This window comes from Gordionus sp. m RMFG-2023, chromosome 2, assembly GCF_954871325.1.
Source record: "Gordionus sp. m RMFG-2023 chromosome 2, tfGorSpeb1-WG-v2, whole genome shotgun sequence".
Classification (NCBI taxonomy): Eukaryota; Metazoa; Nematomorpha; class Gordioida; order Chordodea; family Parachordodidae; genus Gordionus; species Gordionus sp. m RMFG-2023.
In genome coordinates, this window is record NC_088776.1 from 44,041,401 (window position 1) to 44,060,870 (window position 19,470).

The following is a 19,470-nucleotide window of genomic DNA, read 5'->3' on the forward strand; positions in this document are numbered from 1 at the left end:
GGTCCTCCTCTGAATTTTATTTATTCAACTACCAACTTAATAATTTTCTCACGTAATCATAATTCAAGAACCATGGGTCCATCAGCATGGCAGTAATGCCATGTAACTCCTTAAGACACTAACTGTTCTAGACACAAAGTTTTTGCAATATTTTGGCGGCTGAATGGCTTCCCTGACAACAACTTCCTCAGTGACTGTTAATTCATCGTTTTCATGATTTGTTTTTCATTATATGTGTTACTAGCATTATAACGATGAGGTTAAATTAAAAATAATAGAGTTTAAAATGCTATTCAAAAGAAAAATCTTTATAAATTTTGTTCCATGAAGATTTTTCATAATAAAAAGAAGATTTTTCTGACAATGCTCCAATTTTGTGATCTTCAAAGATTTTTTGCTCAAAATTTTAGGCTAAAATTTTTTTTTAAACTCTAAAAATAATCTATATTAGGCAAATCATGGTCCTCATGTTATTTTAATGATTGTTATATTATCTGAGCATATTATAAATATTAGTCATGAGACGTAGCTGCATTATAGAAACAGGGTTGAAAATCTCAAAGTCAAAATCATGTTCAAGTACCTTAAAAATAGGGTGCTAACTATATGCAGCATTTACAGAACTAAAAATGATAATACATTTTATCAGAGATGCGTCGATACCAGTGACCGACACCAAAAATAAAAATTATTCCCTTATTCAAATTTCTAAACAGACAAGGAAAAAGAGAAGATAGCTTTTAAATGTAAAATTCAACCCCATATATTGAATGCCGAATATATTGTCTTTAAAATCATAACCATCATTAAAACCGATACTAATAGCGTTATTAATTCTTTTCTTTTTTTTCCTATTTCTTCTTATAACGTTTATTTATGTTTATTAAGAATACACATATAAGAAAATAAATTAACAAGCTTCATAAAAACTCAAAGGCATTTTTGTGGCTTAAATTAAAAATCTAAAATATTTTTTGTGGAAATGAGGGCTGGGGAAAAAAATCTTATATTTTTTTTTATATTAAATTTATTTTAAAATAACTTGGTATAGGTGTCAGGTAGAAATCAATTTGATTTAAATCAATATTTTAAATAAAATTGTATTTACTGAATTTGATTCAAATACTTAATATAATGAAAGGCAACGACTTAGATTATTCCAGAATTAAATAACTTTTATACGATTAAATACTAATGCACTGTAATCATTAATCATTACTTATGAGATAAATTTTTTTATATGTTGTTAATGTAGTGCTATCTGTTTTTCTTGGTAAGCGAAAAATAATTCCGCGGAAAAAAAATCCCCGAAAGTAATTCCCCAGAAAAAAATCCCCTGGAAAATAATTCCCAGAAAAAAAATCCCAGGAAAAAATATCTCCTGGAAGATAATTCCCCGGGAAAAAATCCTAAGAAAATAATTACCCGGAAAAAAATTCCCATATAAAATTATTCCAAGGAAAAAATTTCCCCGGAAATAAATTCCCCATTTTTTAGATTTTAAATTAAATATAGGGGAAAATAAATCCTCGGAAAAAAATTCCCCGAATAATTTTTTTTTAAATTATCAAAAATAACTCTGCTGCTAAAATAACGAAAATATTTCTAAAAAATTATATTCAGTATTATCTGAATTGGAAAAAAAAGTGAAAACAAATTTTTTTCCTAGAAAGAGGGAGATTATTTCCATAATCTGTTTTTCATCTAGATTTCAATAGATATTATGAAAACAGATCATTTATCCACATTATATTTACGATGAAATGGGGGGGGGGGGGGGGGGAGGGGGTATTTTAAACCCACACGCCACTAAGGTTAAAAAGATATATATAATATTAAATATGAATATTAGAACACTATTCTGTTCCATACGTTTATATCAGTCTGAATCCTGGGCAAAAATAACAAAATGGAAATTTTTTATATTAATACAATACTATTGATTAATTGTATCTGATTATATTTTTTCAAAAAAGTATTAATCCAACAAGGGCTTATTTTAAAAATGGTTGAAGACCTTTATCCAAAGACTACTTTCAAATAATTAAACGCTACCAAAATATATATTATTTATTCTAAAAAATATTCATATTTATTTTTATAAATATTATCAATTTTAAATATATTTAATTCATTTAAAAAAACACAGGAGTGACTATATTCTTAAAATAGAAACTTCAAAAATTTCCAGCTCCGGAAATGATATTACAAAATCCTAGTTTGTTTAATTTTCTAAAAATAATTTTATATTTTAAAGGATCAAAAAATAGGGGAATTATTTTCCGGGGGTAATTTTTTCCGGGAAATTATTTTCCTAGGGAAATTTTTTCCAGGGATTTTTTTTCTGGATAATTATTTTCCGGGGATTTTTCTTCCGGAGAAATATTTTCCTACATTTGTTTTTCTTTACAATAATAAAAAATTAATTTGTTAAATTAAAAAATTATTTTAATAATAATATTAACAATCACAGCATTATTCGTGTTCTAGGCATTGATATTGAATTTAATTGTTTAGAAGAAATTTTTCCTATACGATTTCTAAGTGTGGAATACACTCCAAATGAGAAAATACTATCTCTACTGAAGCTGTTGATTTTGCTATGATTCTATCCTGAATTAAATAGTTCTACTAACCATCATTCATATAATTTTATTAAATGGGTCAGATGTAGCTTGGAATTTTACCTTGATAGATAAGAAACTAGTGTTAAGATATAAAATTAGCCACGTTTCATTGCCATTTCGGTTTCATTGTATGCTAAATTTGAATTTCGGGGTTAGAAGATAAGGTAAGAAATGTTTCGTTCAAAGTATTATAATAATGTTGATTTTCAGCATTGTGGATTGCAAAAACAAATTTATAATAATTATATAATAAATTTATTTAGTCATAATCAAATTTTTTTTTAATTTAGTTTAGTCAAATAACAAAACAATTTTTAAAATGATCAGAATGCTTATTTGATTTATGTAATATTTTGTTATAAATAATTAATTCTCAGAAAATGGGTTTAAAACATTTAACTAACTAATAGAAATAGGGGGGGGGGGAGTAATTCTAACAATGTTTTGATTTTTGGGACATATGAATCGAATGATACAAAACTAATAATCAAGATATTTTAAATTAAGGGTATTAGAGAAAATGATTATTACCTTAGCACATACACATACGCAGGAATTTAGTCTGGGGGGGGGGGGGGGGTAATAAAATTTTTTAAGAAATATTATTGTTTTTTAAAAATATCAAGCACAAATTTATTAGGACTAATAACTATTTCTAATACACAATTTTAAATTAATGTAAATTATAAAAAAATTATATGTAAACAATCACTTAAATGACCCAAAATAGAAATTTGAATTTTTTGAGCTTTAAAATTTATATATATAAAGTATAAAAAATTTAAATGTTAGAAATATAAATTAATACACAAAAGGAATAATTGTATTTTGTATGTTATATATTTACAATGTAAAATCCAATCTTCATTGGGATTGAGCTAATTTTTCAATTATCTCATCCTTGCTTGTTGTCAAATGCCTATGGATATTCAAAAGATCCAAACCTTTAAATCTACTTTCAAAAGTTGTACTTCTTGGTATGTTTTTCAGAGACCTGGGGCTCTGTTATTCTTCTTAAAAAAGAGAATGTTCTCTCATTAGTTTACTATTGGGAAGAGTTGCTAATATATATAAACCCTTTTAATACATTGGGAATATAATCTAAAATGTGTTTGAAATAATGCAGAGCATCCATAGCATTTTTTGGGACTGTATCAACCATAGTTAATCTTATAAACATAGTTATTCAGCTAATAAGGCATCATAAGATACTTTAACATCTTCATGATAAAAATCTAACAAATATTTTTTTTCTATCACCATCTGAAAAAGGTTGGGAAGGCTTTTATGGAAATAATATTTGCAGATTGGTAAGTGCTGCATAATGAATTAAAAACGAATTCATTTATTTGGTTTATAAATGTATTTGTATCTAAGATATACTCTTTTACTGATCCTATATTAATGTTTTAACTATGAGCTTGCCTGGCTGCAAGTCGAGTGAGACAAATATTAAACATGTATAGCTCTGCTTTTATCTTAACAATAACATATAAAACATGAAATTCTTCATAAACATTAGCCCTAATTTCCTTGAATTCTAATAAAATGCTCTCCGCTATTCTCATCTTCTTAATCAAGTCATCATGTTTTTGAAAAGTAATACATAAAATAGTTGTACATTCTAATGGAATAAGCATTGAATCCAATAATTTTCTTGCTTCTAAGGAAAAATTTCTTTCAGGCCATTGTGATATGTCAGTAAAAGCAAATAATGGGCTCTTCTAACTCCATAAAAGCTGTTACTGCATGGCGGAGACTCTATCTCGTAGGACAAGGTTGCAATTTCATTCTCCCTGTTGGACAATTTCAGAATAATTATTATTTGACTAGAAATTTAAAAATGGTAGATAAATATTACGCCACTAAAAATTTGAAAATAATAAGATAATATTACGCCGGAGAACTTTAAATCGAAATTAATTGATAAACTTAGTGATGAATGTGATAATAAATGTAATTAAATATATATTTGATATGAGATAGGAATAAATATTAACAAATATATATTTGATATGAGATAGGAATAAATATTAACAAATATATATTTGATATGAGATAGGAATAAATATTAACAAATATAAATTAATATGTACTGTGTAAATTTAATTCAAAACATTTCCATATTTATTAATTTATTTGAAAATAAAATTATTTGACTTGTAAAAAGTTGTTAAAATAACATATTTATATATTCTTATCAATTTTCACAAGTTAAAATTTTTATTTACAAACGAATTAAAAAATATGGAAATGTTTAAATTAAATCTGCACAACACTCTAAACAAAGATATTTTTGAAAAATATATCCGGCATCTGCATTTTTTCGCTTTTGGGGGGAGGGGATTTGTTCCCCTGCCCCCCCCCCTGCTGCGCACGCCAATGCCTTAGCATTTTAAATTGGGCTAATATATCAGGACACACAAATGGGAAATAACAGCAGCTAAAATAATAAAACCACCATTATTTTTTTAGTAAAAAAAATATTTTAATTTGGCTCAAAAGTTTTATTTAGGACATTATGGTATTCATTTTAGAAAATAAATGATTCTCTTTTCGATTCACTGAAGGTAAATTTTTTTTTAAACAGTATGCAGATTAGAGGTATACAAATAGTAAAATTTTCAGACCCGGCCCAATCAAATTTGTACCAGGCCCGTTTTCAATTTTTTAGTAAGGTAGCCTGGCCGGTTTTTTAAAATACAAGGTCTAACCCGAAATATATGTAGTTGAACATTAAATAAACAACTATTTATGATAAATAAACAACTATTTATGATATGGGGGGGGGGGGGTTAAATTAACAACCCCACACTTTATGAAATATAACTTCTATCAAATATCACAATTCATTAATAATCCATACCAATAATTTTTTTGCCGTCTTGACCCAAATAAATTTTTCCCCAACCTGGGCATTGCAGACCTCTAATGCACATAGTATCTAATTTTTAATTGACAGTCGGCTTTTTATTTCAAAAAATATTAAATTAGCGAATGACTTATCAATAAAAAAAATTTCATTTTCTGGCCGGGTCTCCTGAAACATTAACTTTTTGCTTAAAAGATAAGGTTTAAAAAAATTTATGATGCATGACATTTTTCAATTTAAATCTATACTTCTCTGATTGAAATATAAGTTTTTAATTTACATCGATTTAAATAAAAAAACCCAAAAGAATCGATCTTTTAAAAAATTTTTCAAAAAAACTCACAAATTTTGCCAACCCTAGTTTCAAGTATCGGTGGTATCAGTATCAGCAAAAGAATTGGTATCATTGCATCTCTGCATTTTACTTTATTTTCTTGTAATTTATTTTTAAAAACTTATTATAAATTTTATCATAATCATTTTATATTTAAACGAAATTTATTAACTGATAAATTTTATACCAAATAAAATATATTTTGGTAGTGTTGCTAAACGGCTCTCCACTATTTTTTGAAAACGGCCAACCCAATATTTTAGCCAAAAAATTATTACGTAAGGCTGGTATTCAATTTTGTTCCATTGTTGAAAATAGAACTATTTAATTAAAAAGTAAAAGAACTCTTCTGAAAAATGGATATGGATCAGTGGCGTATCCAGGATTTTCTTATGGGGGGGGGGGGGGGGAAGAACTTTTGGGGGGCTTCGCCCCAAACCTCCTTTACCTGGCCAGTTTTTCCGCGGCCTTCGGCCGGGTCCTATGTTTTAGCTAATCTATTAAATTATTCATAATTTAATAATAATTATATTTCTATTTTTAACTATTATTTACTAATTCGTGCTTATGAATATTACAAGCCTATTTTTTATTATTTTAAGTTAGGTATATTATATTCAATAAAGTTTTTTTAAATGTAAAGTTGAAATAAAGTTTAATGTCATTTTTTTTTATAAAATTTGCTTTAAAAACTAGCCTCAGCTTAAATTCTCATACAATATAAGTAGAATATAATTTTTTTATTGAAAATACTAATAGTAGTGTGTATAAATATTGACTAGAAAATAATTTAAAAAACAAGTTTTTTTTAACATCTTATCAAATACAATATTATACAAAAATTTTTATTAAATACCATAATTATAATGTGATTTTTAATTTTCGTGGGAATGTTGCCAATTCATCAAGAATTTCGTTTGTCGTTAGAACCAAATCTCTGTAGATATTTAACAGAGCTAACCCATTTAGCCGAGATTCGGAAGTAGTACTTCGTAAATATGTTTTCAACCTTCTCAAGTTGGAAAAAGTCCTTTCATTCGTACTTGTTGTAATAGGCAAACATGCAAGAATATAAAACAACTTCAAAATATTAGGAAATTGAGCCAAGGTTTCTTTACACCGATTGAGCGCATCAATAGCATGCTCAGGTAAAATAGCTAAACGTTGTAAATATTTAGACCACAATTCGAATTCACTGATTAAATTTATTTCAGTATCAATATCATAGGAATAAAATTTTGCTAAATAGAAAACGAAGAAGGATCTTTGGGTAATAAAACTTGAAGATTGTAAAAGACTTGTTTTTTATCTAAAAACCGTACTTTTATTTGCGATAAAAAAGTATCTAAGAATGGGATGAAAATGGATATTTTATAATATTCTTCAGTTGAGCCAATATTTATTTTACATCTCAATAATTGCCTAGGTGCTAGACGAGGTTTAATTAGTATTATATCATAAAATTTAGCCTTCGATTCAACGTCTAGATAAATATTATGAAAATATTCATCTACATTCAATCTTATTGTATCTACCTGTTCATATATATTTTCCACCAAATCAATAACCTGAACCAAATCTAAATTTGGTTTTTGTAAATTTCTACAAAGTAGTGAGCTATAGGAAAATAATTTATTGATGCTAGCAGCAATAATAAACTCTGATTGGCCTTATTTAACTTTTGTATTTCTATTTCTTCTGTTCTACAAAATGGAAGTAAAAATGACAAATATTTAAAAAATTATAGATATTTATTAATAATTAAAATACTTATTAATTCTAACTCACTAATAATTTTGAATTTAATAAAATAATTATATATAATAATAAAATAATAAAAATTACCGTTTGATTTCAAGCTCTTTGACTAAAAATTTTTCCATTTTATTAATATTTTTGAATAATGTTAATGTACTCACAAGGAAAGAAAATTTTAATAAAAAATTTATTTATAAAAAATAAATTTTATGTTGGAAAATTGATATTCAAATATTTGTAAAATTTTGATTGGGAGGGGGAGTGGGGGGGGGGGGGTAAAATTTTTATTAGCTTAATATGATATTTATGAAAACAGTCAAATTTGCGATGGGGGCCCCCATTGGTTACGCGCCTGATATGGATTATTATAATAATTATATGACGGTATACTAAATGGGTAATTAGTATTGGGAAGCAAAAGTACTTATTTATTATTTACGCATGCACTGAAGAACGCTTTTTACATTTTCCCTGGAGACCGTAATTTTTGAATTTTTTTTAATCAAAAGTTCACGTAAAATTCTGAAATTGATAAGCGAGGAATAGATATTAGCTTAAAGCCTATTTAAGACAAAATTAGATTTTAAAATTTTAAATTTTAATCAAAAAATGATTAAAGTTGAAAATAAATAACAAGCTGCAGAAGGAAATATATTGAGGCTAACATAGTTTACATTTAATTTCTTTATTTAGCGGCTTAGATATATTATCTTAAGTTCGTAATTCAAGAATGTGATAGTGGATAATATTACCTAAAAATTCATTATTCCTTCTTCCTTTCCCAGAAAAATAATAGTCAAGCATCCAATTCGAATTTATTGAGATCCAGTGTAAATCCCCCCCTCCCCATCCACATTATAAGATTTAGAGTAATAAAAGTTTTTCAATACAATTTTAAAAAAATAAACAAGTATGATGATTTATAAACAGCCATATTACCTGGGATCCGATACCAATAATTTGGTTATAAAGTTTTTGGCTCCCTGGCTCACCTTAGAAAAATATTCGTCATCGAATGAAAAATCGATTTTAACTATATTTTCGAAGGTCTCTTGGCGGTTAGATCCTAGGAATGGGGAAGCACCACTTAAACTTTATTTTTATTTTTGACAAAAAAAAATGAACAATTATAACTTGATAATTAATTGTTTGGTAAATTTTATTATACATAATTATATAAAATTTTAGGGATAAAAAATATATCATTTTAAACAAAAATAAAGGCATAAATAAAACTTACAGTATATATGTTATGACACCCAAGCTCCACATATCGGTGGCTAATGATATCGGATCAAAGTTTATAATTTCAGGAGCTGTAGAAATATAGGTTTTGGGAAGAAAGGTTATTAGCAAAGGTGTTTGTTATATTATTTTACAATTAATTTAAAAGTTCAAAATTTTTTTTAGTTTATTAACCTACGAATTCGGGTGTACCCATCATTTCCCTAGGCACGTTTGTCCCCTTGAGTTTCCTGGCCAATCCAAAATCTATTATTTTGATATCGTTCGTTGTTTTATCTTTGATCATAATATTTTCTGGCTATAAAAATTATAAGTGGCTATTATTATTTTAAAAACCTTATAGATTATAGATTTTAATGACATTAATCAAATGCAAAAGAAAAATTCAGATTATATTATAAATGAATAAAAAAATAAAAATTAAATATCGAATTTAAAAAAGAGAAACCATTTTTCAAATTAAATATGGAAGATGATTTAATAAAAGCTTTGGTGCATATTAACTTATGTGTTTAATTCTTATATATAGAGTCCTGAGCCCATCATCGGACTTGTTTTTCAGGCTGCGCCCCACCAAAAATTTTTTTTATTCGACCATTTTCAAGGGTCTAAGTCCGATCCGAAAAAAATTAAAAATTTATATTTTTCAAGGAAAGAAGGAAAATTATGAGCGCTGTAGGAAAATAAGAAATTTTGGTTATTCTAAGAAAAGAAGATTTATAAAAGCCTTCGGAAAATAAAATAATTTTTTTGTCGAGGTTTGGCTTTGGAATCCATCCCAAGTAAACCTTTTTCCAAGTCTGGCATCCTATTTTGTCGGATCGAGTTCGGTAGAGTCGTGAAATGTTCATGTAGAACTTCTAATAAATTTAACAATATTTACCAATTTTAAATACAATAGTGATCTGCATCGAGCCTAATTTTTCAAGCCTGGTCCGAAATTTTGTTTAACAAAGTTTTGCTGTGAACACGAATATTTTTTAAGAAAATTTACAAGCCTGGCCCGAACTTATTTAAATATAGAAATTAATTTTTATAATTACTCAAAATAAAAGGCATATGTTATATGGCTTCCATAAATAAAATAAAATATTTTTATTTTATAATATAAAATTGATAAATTTAAATATATTTGAAAAAATTTTCAAAGACCGACCCGACCCGGCCCAAATTTAATTTTAAAGTATTAGGCCCGACTCGATCCTAACCCGATTTTTTTAAAAAATTAGGCCCGAGCCCAGCCCGGCTGGCCGGGCCTAATATACAATGTTAAAAGCAAATATATTGCTAACTAACTTTAAGATCCAAATGGCCGATATGCTTTGAGTGTAGATGACCTAACCCCTGTAAAATTTGTTTAACGTATTGTGATGCCTCCCTATCGTGCAAAAATCGGTTCTCCAAAAGAATATCGAATAATTCTCCGCCTTTAACCCTATACATCGTTGGTTTTAAAATTTCAATAAAAATCGATTTAAATATATTTATACAAGAATTGAAACCTTTATACCTTTTTTTTAAAGCCATATCAAAATAAAATCGAAGTATTTATAATCAATTTTTAAAAAATTGTTTTCATTCATTCGATTGGCCATGTTTAGAAATTAGTGAATAAAACCTGACTTTCAAAAACTGATACCAACTATTGTTGGTGCGAGTATACAATGTGAAATCTAACCAAGGGCCTAGAGGACTAGCCAGAATCGAAGTATTAAATAGTAGTGTTGTTAAACGGCTCGTTTTGAGCCGATTTTTAAAAACGGCTAACTCAATATTTTAGCCAGAAAAATATTATGAAAGCCTAGATATTTTGCCCATAGATGGCACATAGTATTGAACATCTATTGGCGAAATCTCGACGCTTAGGCAATATTTTCCTGGCTATAATGTTGAGTTAGCCGTTTTTAAAAATCGGCTCAAATCGCGCCGTTTAACAACACTATTAAATAGCATATAACATCCTTACCTTATGCCTACAATTAATAATTAGAGCCTTATTAGAGATGTAGATTAAACTGGGATAGCTCCATCTGGTCGGTCTTTTTTAAATGTCCGTTCTAAGTCGATTCTTTAAAAAAATATTTTAATCCGCTAATATGACAATATCTCTACATAAATAAATGGATACATTTATAATGTGTGAATCGTGCAAATTTAAGCAAAAGGGAAAAAGTATTTTATATATTAATTTTTATATTTTTTTAATATTTCTAATTCATATTTATATTTAAATTACAATTCGAGGACCAAAATAACGTTGCTAGAATTATCGAAAACTTCCTTGAGAGTTATAACGTTGGGATGCGAATCTAACTCTTGGAGAATTCCCACCTCTCTCTTGATGTCCTCCATGGACAATCCTCTCCTACTGGCCTGAGCTCGCTTCTTTCTTATAAACTTGGCGGCGTATTCCTGACCATCAATTTTGCTTTTGCATCTTCTGACCACAGCAAAGTGCCCACTAATTAATTAAATTTACAGATGAATAAGAATAGATTTATAGATAATATATCAATTAAAGAGCCGGGCTGGCCCGTCCAAATGGCAACCCCGCATTTCAAATATTAAAACGGGCGGGGGGTATTAACTAGTCGGATAGGGTAATTAGTAAATAAAAAAACCGCACATTTCATACATAAAATTGCAAATCTCAGATATTGAATTTGATCAATATTTATTGAAATAACAATAGACTTACTTCTTTTTATTTTATTTTAAGAACTACCTAACTAAATAATCTTTAAAAAAAATATTAAAAAATTATATTCCATATTTTATAGAAAATTATAGACCCATCCAGAAATTTTGTAAAAATTTAATGGCGAGCGGGTTTTTAAATTTTGATATATTTTTCTTGAATTTCAAGTAATATTTTGATTAAATACTATTTGTTTGTATTGAACAAAATATTAAATCTATAAATAAAATAGTCAATTCACAAAAAAATTAAACAAGCAAGTTGTTTATACTATGATATAATTCCTATTACAAAAACACAATAGAGTAGTGGCGTAGACAAAGGGGTTGACCCCCCCCCCCATAACCTCCGAAATTTTTTTTTTATTGCGAATAATTTTATTTAAAAAACGGTAATAAAATAATATGTACGATATCAAAATAATATATATATTTAAAAAAAACCAAGCAATAATTTTCAATTTTAAATGAACATGGTTTAAATTAAAAATAATATGAACTAAATTATTAAATAATAAGTGGGGGGGGGGGGGGGGACTATAAAGATATATTATAAATAATAGTAGAGCCTAGAATGGAGAAAAAATATAATCTGCATATCTCGAATGATATTTTTTGAAAAACAAATTTAATAATAGTTTTAAAAATTTTAATTTATTTTTTATAATTTCGATTAATTTGGTAAAGATAAACAGCAATCTTTAATTTTCTTTTGCCGGTTGAGTCTGAATTGTTGATTACACTTGAAACGCGAGATGATATTAAGAAAATTCAAGATTTTACTCTATGGTGATTCCACGTCATATCGACCAAAATAACGAGATTTTCGGCCGAAAAATGAATGAAACTTGGCATGTTAGTTATTTATGTTGTAAATGTTAATAAAATAAAATAATAAAGTGCTAGCTCAACCAGATCCAAAGATATACGCCTTCAAAGTCGAAAATCGCGAAGTGCGTGATTTCATTAAATCTTGTTATTTTAAAAAATACTTATGATAGAGTTACAAATTACATATCATTTTATAGCCCTTAAAATTTTACGTTGGAAAATATTTTAAAAAAATTAATAGTGTTTTCTTATTTCCGGTAAAAATAAAAAATTAACATTGTTAGGAAGGGATTTTTTTTGGGTGTTAATATTCACTATTACTACCTTTATATTAAACGATTTAATAAAAATCTCGATAGCCCTTTTTTGTTTTTTTATTTTTATAAATAAAAAAATGTAATATAGATGGCGTTTTATTAAAAATTTTTATAATATATAATTTTTAATAAAGATATGAATAGTATTATGATTAAAATTAAAAAACCAATTAAGTATAACCAAGAATGATGTCCTGGTGCGATATGTAAGCAGGCAGCCCAAGATATTATTTTATTGACGCTATATTGTAAAATAAACATATTTTAAAATTTTATATTCAAACTATTATAATTTTGCACTTATTAATAAAAATTCCTAAGGCCATAATTTGTAGATATATCCTTTCATTGTTGTGGATCTACTATCGTTATTATTTGAAAATAATGATTTTATCAGCTTATTATAAATTTTTATTCCTATCATCTCTACCAATCAATCATCATATATTTCAAAACAAACATTTTTTACAACCAAATGAATTTATGATAATTTGTGATTTTCTGAAAATTATGCATTTATAATCCAAGACGCTGTTCAAGGATTCCACTGGAATAATAATCAAGCCACTATCCTCCTATGATAGCATATTATAATAATAAGGGCAATATAGAAATCCTTAATTATATGGTAATATCAGAGTCACTTCAACATAATGTTATTGCAGTACATTTATACCAGACTAAAATGATAAAATTTTTGACCAATAAATTAAAAACAAAGTATATTACTGCTCTGACGGATCAGCCTCGCAATATAAAAACAGAAAATTTTTTATAACTGAGTTATCATAAATCAGATTTTGGTGTAGCAGCTGAATGGCATTTTTCAGCTACATCCCATGGAAATAGTCCATGTGATGGCCTTGGCGGAACATTAAAAAGATTAGCAGCACGTTCAAGCCTTCAGCGCATTTCTGGACACATTTTAACACCAGCTGATTTATATCAATTTGCAAAACAAAACATGCCATCAGTAAATTTTACATATATAACCAACGAACAATACAATTTACAAGAGATTAAACTACGAGAAAGATTAATTTAGCTCGTCCCATTCCAGGAACTCGGGAAATACATACTGTATTTCCTACTTAAACAAAAATATATTCATATGCAGAGGACTTTCAAATTAACAATATCTCAAATGCCGATAATTTGTCTTTTGCCGATATTAAAGGATTCGTAATATGTATTTATGACGATTTTTGGTGGTTAGCGACAATACTAAAAAAGAATGAAATTAATAAGGAGATATATATTTCCTTTTTACATCTCCATGGACCATCACCATCCTTCTTTTACCCCACAATTGCGGAAAAGATATGGTTACCCATTAATCAAATAATAACAGTAGTAGATCCTATTACAGTGACAAGACGTACCTACAAATTATCGTCTCAAGAAATTCTACTAATAAGCACAAAATGGGATAAGATTAAAACAAGAGGTATTTATTTTTATATTGTTTGTGTATAAAGTTTTAAAATATGTTTATTTTAAAATATAGCGTCCTAATATCATATCTGTATAGGCTCCCTGCTTACATATCGCCCCAGGACATCCTTCTTGGTTATACTCAATTGATTTTTTAATTTTAATCACAATACTATTCATATTTTTATTAAAAATTATATATTATAAAAAAATCCTATATAAAGCCATCTATATTGTTTTTTTATAAAAATAATAAAAATTTAAATAAAATTGAAAAAACAAAAATGGCTATCGAGATTTTTCATTAAATCGTTTAATATAAAGTAAAGGTAATAAACATTTTTTAGTGAATACAACACCCAAAAAAAATCCCTTCCTAACAATGTTAATTTTTTATTTTTACCAGAAATAAGAAAACACTTGAAATTTTTTAATTTTTTTTTATATTTTCCAACGTTTTTAGGGGCTATAAAATGATATATAATTTGTAACTCTTAAGTATTTTTTAAAATAACAAGATTTAATGAAATCACGCAATTCGCGATTTTCGACTTTGAAGGCGTATAGCTTTGGATCTGGTTGAGCTAGCACTCTAAAATTTTGATTTTATTAACATTTACAACATAAATAACTAACATGCCAAGTTTCATTAATTTTTGAGATGGTCGGCCGAATCGCTGGTCGATTTGTCATGGATCATTAGATAATGATTTATCCGGATAGTATGATAAGTTACTTTGTGATGTCGATTTTTGGTATAAAAATCTTGACAGAATAGAGGACTCTTTATGACCAAAAAATGTATCAGGCCTTTTCCTGTAATTGCACTTTAGATCCCTGACTAATATCAAAACTTTGTTTTTTTATTTTAGCTACCTTACCGATTAGTACTTTCACTAATAAAAGGTCTTTTTCAACTTTGAAAAGGTTAAAAACTATTTAAGAAATAGCACTGGTGAAAACCGTTAAATGGATTAGCCAATTAAATATGTATAAGGAGATTATTCTAGATTAAATTTGATTTTAGATAATTAGCCAAATTTCAGAGAACGTAGATCTCTCTTTATATTCAAATCAAAAAATTGCAATATGATTATAATATGTTCCTAATCATAAAATTTTTGTATGCAAAACTTAATTATAATAAATTCTTAGTAATAATACTTATATATTTTCTATATTATACTATTTTTAATAAAAGTATTGCATTTAATAAGAATTATTTATATTATGATAATATAATCATTAGTATTAATTATAATTGTTAAATTATATTTTTTAAATAACTTATATTTTTTTAACAGAGTTATTTCATTAAATTTTTAATATATAATAATCTGTATAAAATTTATACATTTTGAAATTTATTTTATTGTATATTAGCATTAAAATAAATACATAGTTAATAAAGGGATGTTATTTATACTAAAGTATTTTAATAATAAATAAAATTTATAATGAAATTCTCTGTAAAATTTTGTTATATGCAAAAATTAAATTAAAATAATTATTTTTCATAGAATAAGATATATTGAGTGATTATACCTAAAACGAATTATTTGTTATTCGATATTCGACTCGATTCGATTCGTATTTTACAAATACGAATCAATTATTCGATTCGAAAGTACGAATTCGAATAAGGAAACTATATTATTCGTTGAATAATTTTTTTTCTATTATTCGATCGAATTATTCGAGATTATTCGACTAAAATAATTTATAGTATATTAATAAATGTTGAAAAATAATTATATATATATATTAGATAATTAGGAATTACTTGAAATTATTCTTATTTAATAAAATTTCCTAGTGGAATATTGAAGAAGCATTTTATATTTTAAAAATTTTAAATAACTTCATAATCCAAAACAACTTCAGAAAATTCTTTTATGGATGAAGGTATTTATTTTATGGAATTAATAACACATACACAATTATAATAAACTAGTAGCTATCCCGTCAAGAATGACGGGCGATGCAGATATTTCTCCTTCGTTTGATGATGGAGAAATCATAAATTTTACTTTTTGCCTAAATTTTTACCACTTTATTTGTAAAATATTGCTAGATATGAGTTTTGTATTTTTAGATTGCATAGCTTTTTGACAATCTATTATTCCCTACAATTATTTGCACTCAAATATAAGCTACTAATAATTTATTAACATTTTTAAAATAATGTTGGGGGTAATTTAGAAATTTTATGAACATATTAAAACCTATAAATCCAAATCATTTTTGTAAAAAATATTTTATAAGTAAATCTTTATAAAATTTAATATAAGTACATGTACATGTAATAGTATTTTTTAAACTTATATTAAAATTCACTAAAATATGTATTATCATTTTGCGATAAATTTTTTAAAAGAACTCCGAAGTATAGTTAAAAACTTTGTGTTTGAAGAATTAGTTGTTGTCAGTCATGTCATATACATGATATAAATATTATATTTATTTTTCTACATTATATATAAATATACTATGTATGTATGCTTCTATTTTATCTTACTAATAAAATTTGTTTGTCTTTTATCCATAGTTAAATTTTACAAAATAAATTTTATAATCGATCTTTTTAAATTTATTGTTAAAAAAGATTTTCGAATCGAATCGAATATTCGACGAATCAAATCGAATAATCATTTTATTATTCGTACGAATACGAATAATGAATTATTCGATTTAAACGAATACGAATAATTCTATTATTCAATTCAAAAATTCGAATCGAATACGAATAATGCAATTATTCGATTCGTATTTTTTATGAGTGATCATAAATGGGAGGTTTGAGGGGAGATTTTGATTCTTTCTACACCGAATGGATTGAATTAATTTACAATTAAACATTACATTGATAAAATTTTTAGAATAATGCTTTCAGTCGCTATTAATCATAAATTTGGCCAAAATTTTGTTATTAATATTTTTTCATTTATGCTGGCTACTTAAGTGGTTAGAGACTAATAAAGCACAAAATATTGGTAAATTTTAGAATTAATATTTCCTATTGTTCAGCCAATTTTAACAAAAATGATATAAAGATAACTACTAAAAAATTAATATTTAACCCGGCCGAAGGCCGGAGGAAAGGTAATTTGGGGGCGAAGCCCTCAAAAAAATTTTTTAAAACCCCCCTATAGATAAATCCTGGCTACGCCACTGCAATAGAAATATTATGCACAATTGATATACAAAATAGTTGCTATAGAAATAAAAAGTCATAGAGTATCGGACGGTTCCGGAAATTTATGCAAAAATTTTTAGAGGGCCGAAACGGACCATGAAACAAAGTTATGATTGTATATAATAAAAATTTTCCTTTTACCCAGGATTTTGAAAAAGAAAAAAATTGGTAATTATTATATTCTTATCAATCAAAGGTCAGATATCCTTTTTTTTAAATAGACAATTTCAATTCCTTTATAAATATATAAACTAACAACAAATCAAATAATAATTAATTTTATAATCAATGGTTAAAAAAACGTCTTTAAAAATAAATAAATTAGTGACACGATTGTTTAAAATAAAAAGCTAACATTAAAATAGAACCGGATAATTACATAGTATAATTTTTGACAATTCCTTGATGATAGATAAAAGGTCAACGAAATATAAATATTATAAGCGGCATGTGCGATCAAGGTTTTAAAAATGTCATAATAATTTGATTTATATATTTTTTAAAAAATACATTATTTAATTATGTGTTAAATTGTTTATTTTTTTATTAGGAAAATCTAAAAAACCTCGTAATCGAATATTATTATTTCGAATTCATCGAATTATGAACAATGTATTATTCGATTTCATTTGAGGAATACTAAGCGGTATTAGAAAATACGCCATGAGTTTTAAATTTGCTTCAATTTTAAAATTGGATATCATGTTTGTTGCAAAAAGTTTGGATATAAAACGAATAATCAAATAAAGTACCTACATATATGGTATAACTAAAATAACTATAGTTGTGTAATGGTTTCATTTTATAGCCGTCCGAAAAAAGTTAAACCGAGATTTTAGCCGAAAATTATAATATCCAACTCGAGATTTTATTTGAAAAGATGGACCAACCTTGCGAAGCGGGAGAAGATATTAGCTCGAAGCTTAATGCGCCTCTAATATTTTAGGCGTAGATTGAGCCCAATTAGCAGGTTACCCTAACTTTATTGATAACATTCTCAGGAAATCATATAAGTCTGAGGAAGCTGGGTAATATATTGAAAACTATGATTTAAAAATCCGCAATTTTTAAGTAGTTTGGAAGAGTGAGAAGGTTATAAAGGGGAATGTCGTATAAGTGTTATACTGTTATACCTAAATATGTATTATAATATATAAATAATTATGAGATTTTAAACAAGATAGTACACTGATAAGAACTTGAGACGGGTCACTGGATTGTATCATCCATAGTTATAAAATACAAAAATTTTACCTGAACGTGTTATATTTCATAATATAGTTAAATATGAAAATTTTATTTTCAATATAATCCGAGAAAAATAATTTGTATAATAACCAATCATAAATATATTTTAAAAAAAAAATTTTTTAAATTGAAATTTTTACTTTTATTAAAATATCATAAAATAAAATTATTTATATTAAAAGTTTATAAACTTATTTTAAAAATGAAATTTTTAAAAATTTAAATTTTTACTTTTATTAAAAAATCATAAAATAAAATTTTATAAAAATCAATCTGTATAAATAAAATTTTATCAAATGCCTCCCATATGAATAAACAAATCCGTAATAGCTAAAATATTATTTTTTCATTGCAGTTTAAACATTAAGGTGTTACTTTAAAAATTTGCATTGTTAAAATAGGATATTTTTTAAAGATATCGATTTCCATTCTAAATTATTTTTAATGGTTATCATTTTTATTATCCTTTCAAATCTTAATTTGAAAATAATGAGAGGTCTAGACACAATATAGAAAAAATAGTGTTTTTACCAACCACGAAAAATATTTATTGGATTTTTTTATTGCCTTATTAATTATTATAAGGTTGATTGCTTAGATTGGAGCCCTTCCTACTAGAGATTTGCAAATCAAGGCCCGGCCCATTATTTAAAAAAAAAATTTCGGTTCGGGCCTAATATTTTTTAAAAAATTTCGGGCTAGGTCGGGCTTAAATTTTAAATATGATATAACATTTTATCAAATAAATAAATATATTTTAAAATTCTTGCAAGAAACAAGGCGATAATATTTTTTATTTGTAGAATATTTTTTTTCGGGCAGGGCTAGGCGGACAAATAATTCTTATTTGGGGTCGGGCTTTTTGGTAAGAATAAAAAAATTTGGGATCGGGCTTGCCAATCTTTTTTTAA

General features: G+C 26.3%; 1 protein-coding gene across 5 annotated transcripts in view; it reads right to left on the reverse strand.

Moving 5' to 3' along the window:
- Window positions 1-19,470, reverse strand: part of LOC135925162 (uncharacterized) — a 77,896-nt gene that overhangs the window by 47,761 nt on the left and 10,665 nt on the right. For 3 of the 5 annotated variants that reach the window (XM_065460368.1, XM_065460370.1, XM_065460371.1), the window contains exons 2-6: window positions 11,073-11,297; window positions 10,133-10,271; window positions 9,011-9,134; window positions 8,832-8,907; window positions 8,531-8,683 (exon numbers count right to left, since the gene is read on the reverse strand). In XM_065460368.1, the coding sequence (XP_065316440.1) occupies window positions 8,531-8,683; window positions 8,832-8,907; window positions 9,011-9,134; window positions 10,133-10,271; window positions 11,073-11,297 (717 nt within the window). Of the gene's footprint in view, window positions 1-8,530; window positions 8,684-8,831; window positions 8,908-9,010; window positions 9,135-10,132; window positions 10,272-11,072; window positions 11,298-18,565; window positions 18,653-18,699; window positions 18,719-19,470 lie in introns of those variants that run through there. The other 2 variants (XM_065460372.1, XM_065460369.1) reach the window with 2 other exon arrangements.